The sequence below is a fragment of the Panthera leo genome, chromosome C2, assembly GCF_018350215.1.
Source record: "Panthera leo isolate Ple1 chromosome C2, P.leo_Ple1_pat1.1, whole genome shotgun sequence".
In the NCBI taxonomy this organism is placed as follows: domain Eukaryota; kingdom Metazoa; phylum Chordata; class Mammalia; order Carnivora; family Felidae; genus Panthera; species Panthera leo.
The window spans coordinates 113,465,846-113,475,924 of record NC_056687.1 but is presented as its reverse complement, the minus strand read 5'-3'; the positions used below and the strand labels follow the sequence as shown (position 1 = coordinate 113,475,924).

The 10,079-nt window shown below is 39.4% G+C and overlaps 2 protein-coding genes across 2 annotated transcripts in view; one reads left to right on the top strand and one right to left on the bottom strand.

Moving 5' to 3' along the window:
- Nucleotides 1-256: 256 nt before the first annotated feature.
- Nucleotides 257-4,261, bottom strand: SERP1 (stress associated endoplasmic reticulum protein 1). The gene is made up of 3 exons (XM_042903714.1): nt 3,819-4,261; nt 3,457-3,532; nt 257-2,259 (listed from the first exon to the last, which is right to left on the bottom strand). The coding sequence occupies exons 1-3, from the start codon at nt 3,900-3,902 to the stop codon at nt 2,219-2,221; spliced, it is 201 nt and encodes a 66-aa protein (XP_042759648.1). The 5' UTR covers nt 3,903-4,261; the 3' UTR covers nt 257-2,218.
- Nucleotides 4,262-4,475: 214 nt separating this feature from the next.
- EIF2A (eukaryotic translation initiation factor 2A) overlaps nt 4,476-10,079 on the top strand; it is a 30,175-nt gene continuing 24,571 nt past the window's right edge. Inside the window, exon 1 of the mRNA XM_042903710.1 lies at nt 4,476-4,629. Coding sequence (XP_042759644.1) covers nt 4,578-4,629 — 52 coding nt within the window. The 5' untranslated portion in view covers nt 4,476-4,577. The remainder of the gene's footprint in view (nt 4,630-10,079) is intronic.

Here is a 10,079-nt window from a genome sequence, read left to right as displayed (position 1 = left end):
ACAGGGCTGGATTTCATGAACCATAAGATAATGACCTGAGCTGCTATCAAGAGTCAGCCGCTTAATTCACCAAGCCACTCAGGCACCCCTATACTTTTAATGTTTTTCTTGCTACCTATTTCCAGTTATAAGTTTTTAATCTGAGTCTCTGGGTACCAGTTCTTTTAACTCAAGTACAACATAATACTAAGCATTCTTTAATTTTCTATTAACTATAAAAAGTACACTCAGATAAGAAATCTGTAAAATCATTTCCTTTCAGAAGGAATCAAATATTCTGGGAACTTTATTTTTAAAGGATAAATCAAGACATAGCTTTCATTGACCCAAACATGCATAATCCATCCTTAATATAAAATGTACTCAATTAGGAAATCACACATGAAATACAAAAGGAATGCAACTTTACATATGTAAAATGATTGCTAGCTGTAGCAATTTAACAGTCAAATCAATAAAGACATTGTACAACTTAAAAAAAAAAACAAAACCCTAACATCTTAAAGCCAATTATTTATAGTAAACCAAGGGAAATTTTTATACGGAATGGTTTGACTCAAAGCAAAGAATAAGGCACCTGCTATAAATTTAGAACAGTAACTTTCATTTTTAAAGTTATAATAAAATAGAATTAGTCAATCAAGACACTTGCTTCATAGGGAAACAAGTGTTTATTTCCTGGGTGAGAAAGGCAGGTAACTGCAGATAAAAACCTGCTGGCCCAAGGTCAGCTGATTCCTTCCTTTCCTGTTTTAGAGTAGTCAAGTTCCTAAGCATCCTTAACTACTCCTCTCCCTCACTCGTCCCCTATATTGAGGGGTATCAGAAACTCTGAGGTTCACAATGTGTATGACTAGGTAGATTTCCCTTCTGTTCCTCTTAAAACAGCTTATTTTAAAAGAGATATCCTGAGGCAATTAAAGCAAACAAGCAGCTTTCTTTCCAATTCATTGATACATAGACACCTCTCAGGTTTGTTTGTTTTTTTAATCAAGTTATGGCTAAGTAAACAGCCAAAACTTACAATTTTCAACAGTATCAGAAAACCTAAAACCTGCCTTCTCACCCTTACCATTAGTAAAAAGAAACTTTGATCAATCATAACCTATAAAATTATACAACAAAGGGAAGACTAAAGACTGATCCTTATCAGCAAATCCATTTGATTCCAGATGGCACTTTAGTCTGATGTATCTAGTGCCCTACCAAAATTTTAATCATAAACCCAGAAAATTATTTCCAAACGAAGTAACTTTTTAGTTGATGTGCCTTTTTGGTATTAAAAGTGCTATTAACGTGCTAAGATGTCTTATGGCACATTAGACTCATCAGGATGTCCTGATGAAACATCCATTTTTAGTAGTATTTTTCCCCAAAATATTGTCTAGCATAGTAGACCCCTTTGATATATTAATTATGGTAAAATCAATGGTGACATAAACAAACTTTCCCTGACTTTACTCCACATGGTAGCTTTTAGTGAAACTGAAGTTACTGATTAAGTTACAAAACGCTCAACCAAGTTTTCTTATGGCATTTTACATTAGTATAACTACTCATGCAAAATCCAAGGTAGTGTAATAGAAATAATATTGTTAAAATAGATATTGTAGCTATAAGCATCTCCTTTTATATTAGGCATTTAGAAGCTTTTAAAAAATTTTAGGTGCTAAAGATTATGGGAAAACGAGGCTAACTGTGTAGTTGTTCCATTTATAAGCACTTTATTACAGGACAGTGACATTACCCTATATGGGAGTGTGCTTTCAAGATATAGTAATAAAGTGCCTAACTATATAAAAACCATGACTCCAAATTTTAAATTAAACTAATTGCATATACACATTAGGGTTAACAAAATCTAGACTCTGTCTACATAGATTTAATCTAATTATCTATCTATACTGGATAGGGTTTTAACAACCACATTAAGAAAACTTACTCTTTACTGACTGAATAACTAGGGTCCACTACTATAGCTTAATAATCAAATTTTATTGCTTTATTCATGTGTTGCTTTTGCAAGGCACTGTGGTATGGACTAGAAAACTTGGAATGACTCATGGAGAAACCTTGGAATGACAAATGAAGGATGATATGAAAAGTCATTCTGAGGCAGGATGCTTTACTGAATTGTTTTTAACCAGGGTATCAAACATCAGGAATGAGTTCAAGTTAAAATTCACAGGAGAATGGAAACATCTTAAGGTCAGTCACTTCACATGCCCATCCTGATACTTTGAATAATCTGGAAAATTGCTGTAAAAAGAAAGAACAAATGTTTTAGTAAGCATACTTTGAATAAAATAGGAATGACAACTAGCAAATATTTATTAAGGTACTTCATGAGAATCCAAGAGCACCCTTAAAATTACTTGCAAATGCTATGTAACTTCATTGAAGAAGTGAAGACAAGCCTACCCTAATAAACCAATTCAATGTCCATGAGTTATTTTTTTCAGCTTTTCTGAATTCTATGTCTAACTGTCCAATAGATTTTGCAATACACAATCATTTTAGAAAAAGCTTAAAGCACCAAAGCAAACAGGTTTTTCTAGCATAGAATTATTTTGATTTATCCCCAAAATATTAAGTGTCCTTCTAAGGCCTGGCCTATAATATAACCATGTTTCCTCATTCTCACAAAGCTGAAATTGAATAATCTTTAGGTTATATAAATTGCTTGGCTCTTGGCCAACTAGTAAGTTTAGGAAGCAGGCGAAGTGAAACGTTTAAGAAAAACCTCAGTAACTTTAGAATGTCAGAATATAAAAAACAGAAACAATATGAACAGTTTGCATATTGAAATAATAAATGAAAAGAAGAAAAATATTCTGTAATCAATTTGCACAGGCAGGAATCTATTACTTTAATAGCAGGCTGACCTGATAACTTATTTTTCCTCCCATATGTCAAACGTTTCTTTAATTAATCTAAAAACATTTGTCTCCTACACTAAGTTACCAATCAGGTACATTTCCTCTATACCCAACCAATTCTTCGCACGAGCTTTACTTTACAAAATATACCCATTTTTGCCATAAAAACATTAGATTTTGGGACACGTTAAATTCAGTTCAACGTCCACATATACATCATGTTCGTAAGTTTTTTGCAAATATATTCATAATATGCTTGCAAAACATTCTAAATTCTCATTCCGTGAGGTTTTTTTGTTTTGGTCTAAATTTCTTCCAACTTGATCATTACAAACTGAAGATCTGACCTCCTTTTCTGATCTCCTGTGAGCACAAATCAAGCTATGAGAAGTTTCTGGAGCACCACCCTCTGTGCATATGTGGGACAAGTAATTCGGTTCAGACGAGAGACACTTATGTGGAGCTCCCAGCAGGTGGGTTGAGAACTACGCGGGTAGGATTCACCACTGATGGGTCACCACGTCATCCCAAACCCGACATCCAATGCCCTACCCGATGGTAGCCCCAAAACACTTACCAGAACCACAAACGACAAAAATGAAGAGAGCCAATAACCAGGGTCCTACAGACGCCTTCTCTTCGGGGGCATTTCTCTGCAAAAACGGAAAGTCCCATTTCAAATGCAAAAACCCAATCCGATCCCGGGCTCCTGCAGCCTACACCGCGGGCCAGGTTTCCAGGTCCCCTCACAGGTTTGCCCTCCGTTCCCGAACCGCCTAGCTTCAGGCACCCACCTACCCGAACCACCCTCCCCCCTGCCCTGCCCCGCCCCGCCAACTTAGCGTCCAGCTCGTGGCCTCCGGCCTGGGGAGAACTCGATCCTAGGACCCGGGCCTGAACCCCGGCTGCGGGACGGACGGGCGCCTGCTCTTTCCTTACCGAAGTCTTGGCGACGTTGCCCCGCTGGGTGATGTTCTTGCTGTGCTTCTCGTTGGCCATACGGATTCGCTGCTTGGCGACCATCTTCACGGCGCCACCACCTGCCTCAGCCACCCCTTAGACTCGCTAGCTCGCCTCCCCTCGGGCCGCTGCGACGCTCTGATCCGGGTGCCTGCGCTGCCGGAGCTAGAAGGCTCTCAGGCGGGGCGCTAGCTCCGGCCGCTGGGCCTGAGCGAGGCGAACTCGGGTGCCGAGCGCAAGCGGGGCGTCGGGCCGCCGACTGACTGACGACGCCGGACTGGCCGGCCGAGAAGCGGACACGCGGGACGACAAGCAGGCCGCCGGGATATTCTCGCGCCGCCGCTCTGGACGCCGCCGGGAGCGTGGAGTGAAAGAGGAAGGAAACGCAACGCAACAACCGAGCAACGCTGCCCGTAGCCTCGAACTACTTCGGGTTCGGCTGCCAACGTCAGCACTGGACGGACTCCGCCCCGCGGAAGTGCGGACTCCGCCTGCTGTAAAAGAGGGAGAGGGGAGGGCAAAGGCTGGCGCACGAGCAGTAGTCCCTCCCGCGGTGCTCTTTAAAGTGTTGCCCCAGAGCTGCGCGTGCGCGTTCAGACTCCTTTTTCTACTGCCGTCTCCCACCGGAAGTGAATTGGCCCCGAGGCTCGTGATACCGGAAACAGCTATGCGCTGTCTCCACGCCTGTGGAGACGTGTAGGGGCCGGGTTTGGCCCTCGTGAACTCTGACCCCAGCGCATGGGTTTCTCTTTCCGGGACAAGATGGCGCCTTCCACGCCACTACTGACAGGTGAGTCCTGAACGAGTAAGAGACTTTTTCGGAGCATTTTCCTCTTGTGTCTTTGCTTTTGGGGATTACCCGAGAAGCACTGGCGTCTGCTCCACCTTTCCTTGTGGACTATGGAAGAGCCAGAGGGTCTTGTGGGTTGCTTGGTGTAGCGTGGCAATCGGAAGTGAGGCCCCAGCCTCTGGGCTTCAGCATTCCCCTCCCTTTTGCCCGTCCATCATTACTCCCTGTCGCTTCAGATTCCACTGGAGTTGCGGACGAGAGATAAGAACAGAAAGTGCGGGTTGAATTTGTTACCCCGGGTCTGCAAACACGGGTTTTATACGTACTCTTATGTGGTGACAGATCTTGTTGACAGAAGTCATTGAGTTCTGTAATAAAGAACAAACATAAACAAATGGCTAGAATGCGCACACACATTAAATACACCTGAATTTAAGTAGTACCAAATTCTGTGCTCTTTGCTTTAATGAAATTAGTAGGATCAAATAGAGTGGAGCTGTGGTAGCGTAGGTTTAAAGTGATGAAAGTGTGGTCTGGGGTCGTGGCAGTGAGCATTATGGAAATGATGGCAACGTTTGATGTTGAAGTGTTTATGAGTATTTTAGAATCTGATTATTACCGGATTCCTGAGATTTTGGATTGGAGGCAGAGTTTACAATTTTATAAAAGATAGTTAACTTAGTCTTGGACTGTGTCCGGGAAGACTCTGGGTTAGGGTAATGGCTGAGATTCTCACATGAGTATCAAATAGAGGGGAATTGGGAGAGAAAAGAACAGAGGCTTTGATTAAGCCATGGATAGCTTATACAGAAGGAAAAACACCATTAACAGAAAGGTCGTTTACTTTTGAGGAAGGGGGTTATGTCCCCAAACTTGAAAGGAACCTTAGAAACCTTTTGCACTTTTTGCCATTCTACATTTTAAGATCTTTGTTATTAAGCACCATGACCACTCATATCAATCTGGCTACCGCAGTTCAGTCATCAAGTATTTATCAAATAATGAGTATAATTTGTAAGATAATATGCTAGACAGATACTATTTAAAAGGCATAATTACATAACTAAATGAATTTTTTTCTCTGGCTTCTTAAAAGTAACTAGTATGTTATTCACAGTTTTGGAACACTGAATGCTTATTTGTACTCTAAAAAAAACAGTACATTTAAAAATCTGATAAATTTTCTATCTGAAAGTAATGTAATATTGTGTGTTAATTATATACAAGTAAAAAATTCAATTTGAAAAAAATCTTTACAGGGGCTGCTCAGTGTTTACAGGGTAAATTCCATCCTGTTTAGCATAGCATGTGGAACCCTTCATAATCCTTGAAAAGCTCTTTGCGTTCATTTCTTTGCTCCCCACCCTATTGTGCTCCATCAATATTGGACTGCTTACAAAACCCTTGAAAAATCTACTTCAGTCTAGGACTCCTGGTCCTCTTGATTTGGCTTACTTTTCATCTTTTAAAATTCATTTCTGGGGCGCCTGTGTGGCTCTGTCAGTTGAACGTCTGACTTGGAGTCAGGTCATGATCTTGGGGATTCGTAAGTTCAAGCACCCCATTGGGCTCGCTGCTGTCAGCACAGAGCCTGCTTTGGATACTCTTGTCCTCACTCTTCTCAGACGATCAGTCACTCCCAGGCTATTTTTGTACTTCATATATACTTGAATTTTTTTTTTTTTTTCACGTATCACGTAGGTTAATTATCTAGTTGTTTAGATGCTTTTCTGCCTTTCTAGACTAAACTCCTTGGGCACAGTTTTCCTCATCTCCGTCTTCTCAATACCAGGTACAGTGTGTAGTAAACAATAGACATTCTAAATGTTTGATGGAGGAATAAATTAATGAAGCATAACCATTTCATTTATAGTCATATTAACAAAGTGACAGTTTTCTTACAATGCTTAAAATTAAGGACTTGGTAAGAGCTTAAAGGTTAGCTAGTCAGTCTATCCCTCATAGTCTCATATTCATAGAAGCCCTGAAAGATTAGGTGGTCAGATTCACATTGCAAATTGGCAGAATTAGAATTATATTGAATCATTCAACTCCGTGGTCCATTTTTCTTTTACTTGAACACACTAATTTTTAAAAATTGTTAGTATAGGTATTTCAATCAATAATAGATTTTTACTTCCAAAATTTTTTTTTACACTTAGACTTACAGGATTTTGGAGTTTGGAATAATTTGGACATTGTCCAGTAAGTTTTGTCAGTTGCAACTTTTTTTAAAAATTTTTTTTTTACATTTATTTATTTGAGAGAGACAGAGCACAAGTGGGGGAGGGTCAGAGAGAGAATGAGACACAGAATCCAAAGCAGGCTCCAGGCTCTGAGCTGTCAGCACAGAGCCTGATGTGGGGCTCGAAGTCATAAACCGTGAGATCATGACCTGAGCTGAAGTCGGATGCCCAAACAACTGAGCCACCCGGGCACCCCTGTCAGTCTTAACTTTTCACTGAAAATGACAAAAAGCCAGAGTAGGTGATAAAGGGAGTTTTCTTTTTTTTGAAACTCATGTAATTGTAAAGCTTTAGTACTGCTACACCCAGGTACTCACTTGACTCCAAAAATGTTTTTCTTTATCCCTAGGCTCTTGCTTTCTTTTCAATTAAATTCATTCTTAGGCTAACATTCTCCAGGTTTACATTCAACTAGCTCATAGCCCCAAAGGAAAGCACATTTTTTTGCTAGTCTCAATGCTGGCTGTTTTTGGCTTGGCTTGGCTGGATCTTGTTCATCTTTGAATCAATATTTAATCAAATCACCAGGACCAAATTATAGTCTCACTCTTGGATAGTTCCCCCTGGAAAATTAGAGTCTCCTAGAAGGTAGGACCTGTGTCCATGCCAGGCATGTAAAACAGTGGCCCTTACATGAAACCCGTATGTCTAATCAGCTTGCCTGGTTGAGGCCACCATTGAGATAATTGATTCAAAATGGAATCATTTTCCTACACTGATAGGTACTTCATTGAATGTAAGGGTTGGAAAAAGTATCCCATTGTAATGATCACCATATCCCTGGTACGGGATCCTTGTTGTTGAAGCCTAGTAGTTTTCTCATATTGAGTCAGGCCTAGAGCAATAAATGGCATATGAGTATCTATAAAGGCTAGTAATCTTTAAAGTTTTTATTTATTTATTTTGGGAGAGAGTGAGCAGGGGAAGGGCAGAGAGAGAGGAGGAGAAAGGATCCCAAGCAGGCCCCGTGCTGTGCAGAGCCTAATGCAGGATCTAACTAAAGAACGGTGAGATCATGACCTGAGTTGAAACCAAGAGTCAGATGCTTAACTGACTGAGCCACCCAGGCACCCCAAGGCTAGTAATTTTTTAAAAGATATTATTTAAGTGCAACATTTAATGTGATTGTTTTAAAATAGTTTTTCTTTGTGAAACTCTGGCATTTATTTGTTGCTTTACTGAAGAGAACTGTTCATATTCTAGATTTTTCTTTCTAATAGAACATATTTCCAGATCCCCTTTGATTAACAGGGGAAAGTCATTAAAAACAAGGGATCATATCAACTCTCAGTACACTATATTAAACTATCTCTACACTGTATTCACTGTTTCATATTTAGTCACTTCTAATTAAAATGAATTTCTCATTGGAAAGTAATATGTAGAAAAATTGTTTTAGTTACTGAAAAGAACTTTTGAATCCATATTTATTTTGCCTTTATTAAGTCAAAATACAGTTTATGTTGTTAAGAATCTGATTTTGTGTGTCTTCTAATAAACTTTGTATACCCATTTATTCTTGTAGAAGTTACTCAAACTGATTAAATCCAGTAAAATATCTTAGTGGTTCCAAAACGTCTTGCAACACTTTCTCCTAGTTCTGCTTCTGTGTAAGGAGGTGTGAAATGAATATAAATATAAGTAGGGATTTACATGTGCGAACAAGACTGTAGTGACTCATTATGATTTTTATGATGAATTCAATTGATAATTAGTTCCCCTAAAATAGACATATCTATTATAAAGCATCATGTACAAAGAAGGGTTGTCTAATTGAATGGGGACCAACAGTATCACCAGTTTTAAAGTAGCCCTGTTTTGTACTTTTGTCTCATGGAATTTGTTTTTACCTTAGTACATAAGTCGTGGTCTCTTCAATTTTTTCTTTTAATGTAACACTTTTGCCTGGTATTTGCAAGCAAATCCATTCTTGAGAAATGTTGGAAAACGTTTTTTCCAAACTTTTGATTGGTTTAATTTCTTGCCATATTGTGAACAAGCACTACCAAAAATGATGGTCTTATAAAACACCTTATATCTTGATACAGTTTAAGACTTACAAGAAGTCGCAAAACAGTAAAAGGAGTTCCCCTGTATCCTTCACTTAGCTTTGTATACTATCTTACATAACCATACTACGTTATCAAAACTAGGAAATTAGTGCTGGCACAGTAGTATTTACTAACTTAAAATCCTTATTTGGATTTCACCAGTTTGTGTGCGTATATCACACTAAGAAATTTTGTCACATATATAGATTTCTGTAACCGCCACTATCGGAGTGTAGAACTACTCTATCATAAAGAAGATGCTACCCTTTTATAGTCAGAATCTCCTTCGAGCTCTAAACTTTGGCAACCACTGATCTGTCCTTTATCATGATAATTTTGTCATTTCAAGAGTGTTAAATAAATGGAATCATAGAACATGAAGCCTGCGGATTTGTGTTTTAAAACTGTTTTGGGGACACCTGGGTGGTTCATCTGGTTAAGCATCTGACTCTTGATTTCAGCTTAGGTCATGATCTCACAGTTTCATAAGTTTGAGCCCCATGTAGGGCTCTGTGCTGACAGTGTGGAGTCTGCTTGAGATTCTCCCTCTTTTTCTGCCCCTTCCCCACTCTAACTCTGTCTCTCCCAAAATAAATAAACTTAAAAAAAAAGAAGAAAACTGTTCTTTATTTAGAATGTGAACATGTGCATGTTGAAAGCACTTGATTAATTTGACTCAAGATTTTGCTTCTCCAGAAACATAACTAAAACCAGGAAGTAAAAACCACATGAGACTGAATGCTACTTGAGCAGGAAAGAGTGACACTTTTCACACTGACATTTCTGTCAAGTGTTGCCTTTTAAGATTTTGAGTTAACAATCTATATGAAAGAATGTGGATTAAGTAGTTTTTGTTCCTTGCTCCTGTTCCTGTCTTAGTCCATTCAAGCTACAATAGCAAAAATACCCTAGAGTAGTTGGCTTAAACACTTATTTCCCACACTTCTGGAGTCTGGGAAGTCCAAGATCAAGATACTGGCAGATTTGGTGTCTGGTGAGAGCCTACTTCCTGGTTCATAGATAGCCATTGACTGCTGGGCAGAAAGGGCAAAAGAGCTCTCTGGGATCTCTTTCATAAGGGTGCTAATCCCATTCTTGAGGGCTCTGTTGTCCTGACCTAATTACCTTCCAAAGGCCTACCTCCAAGTACCAT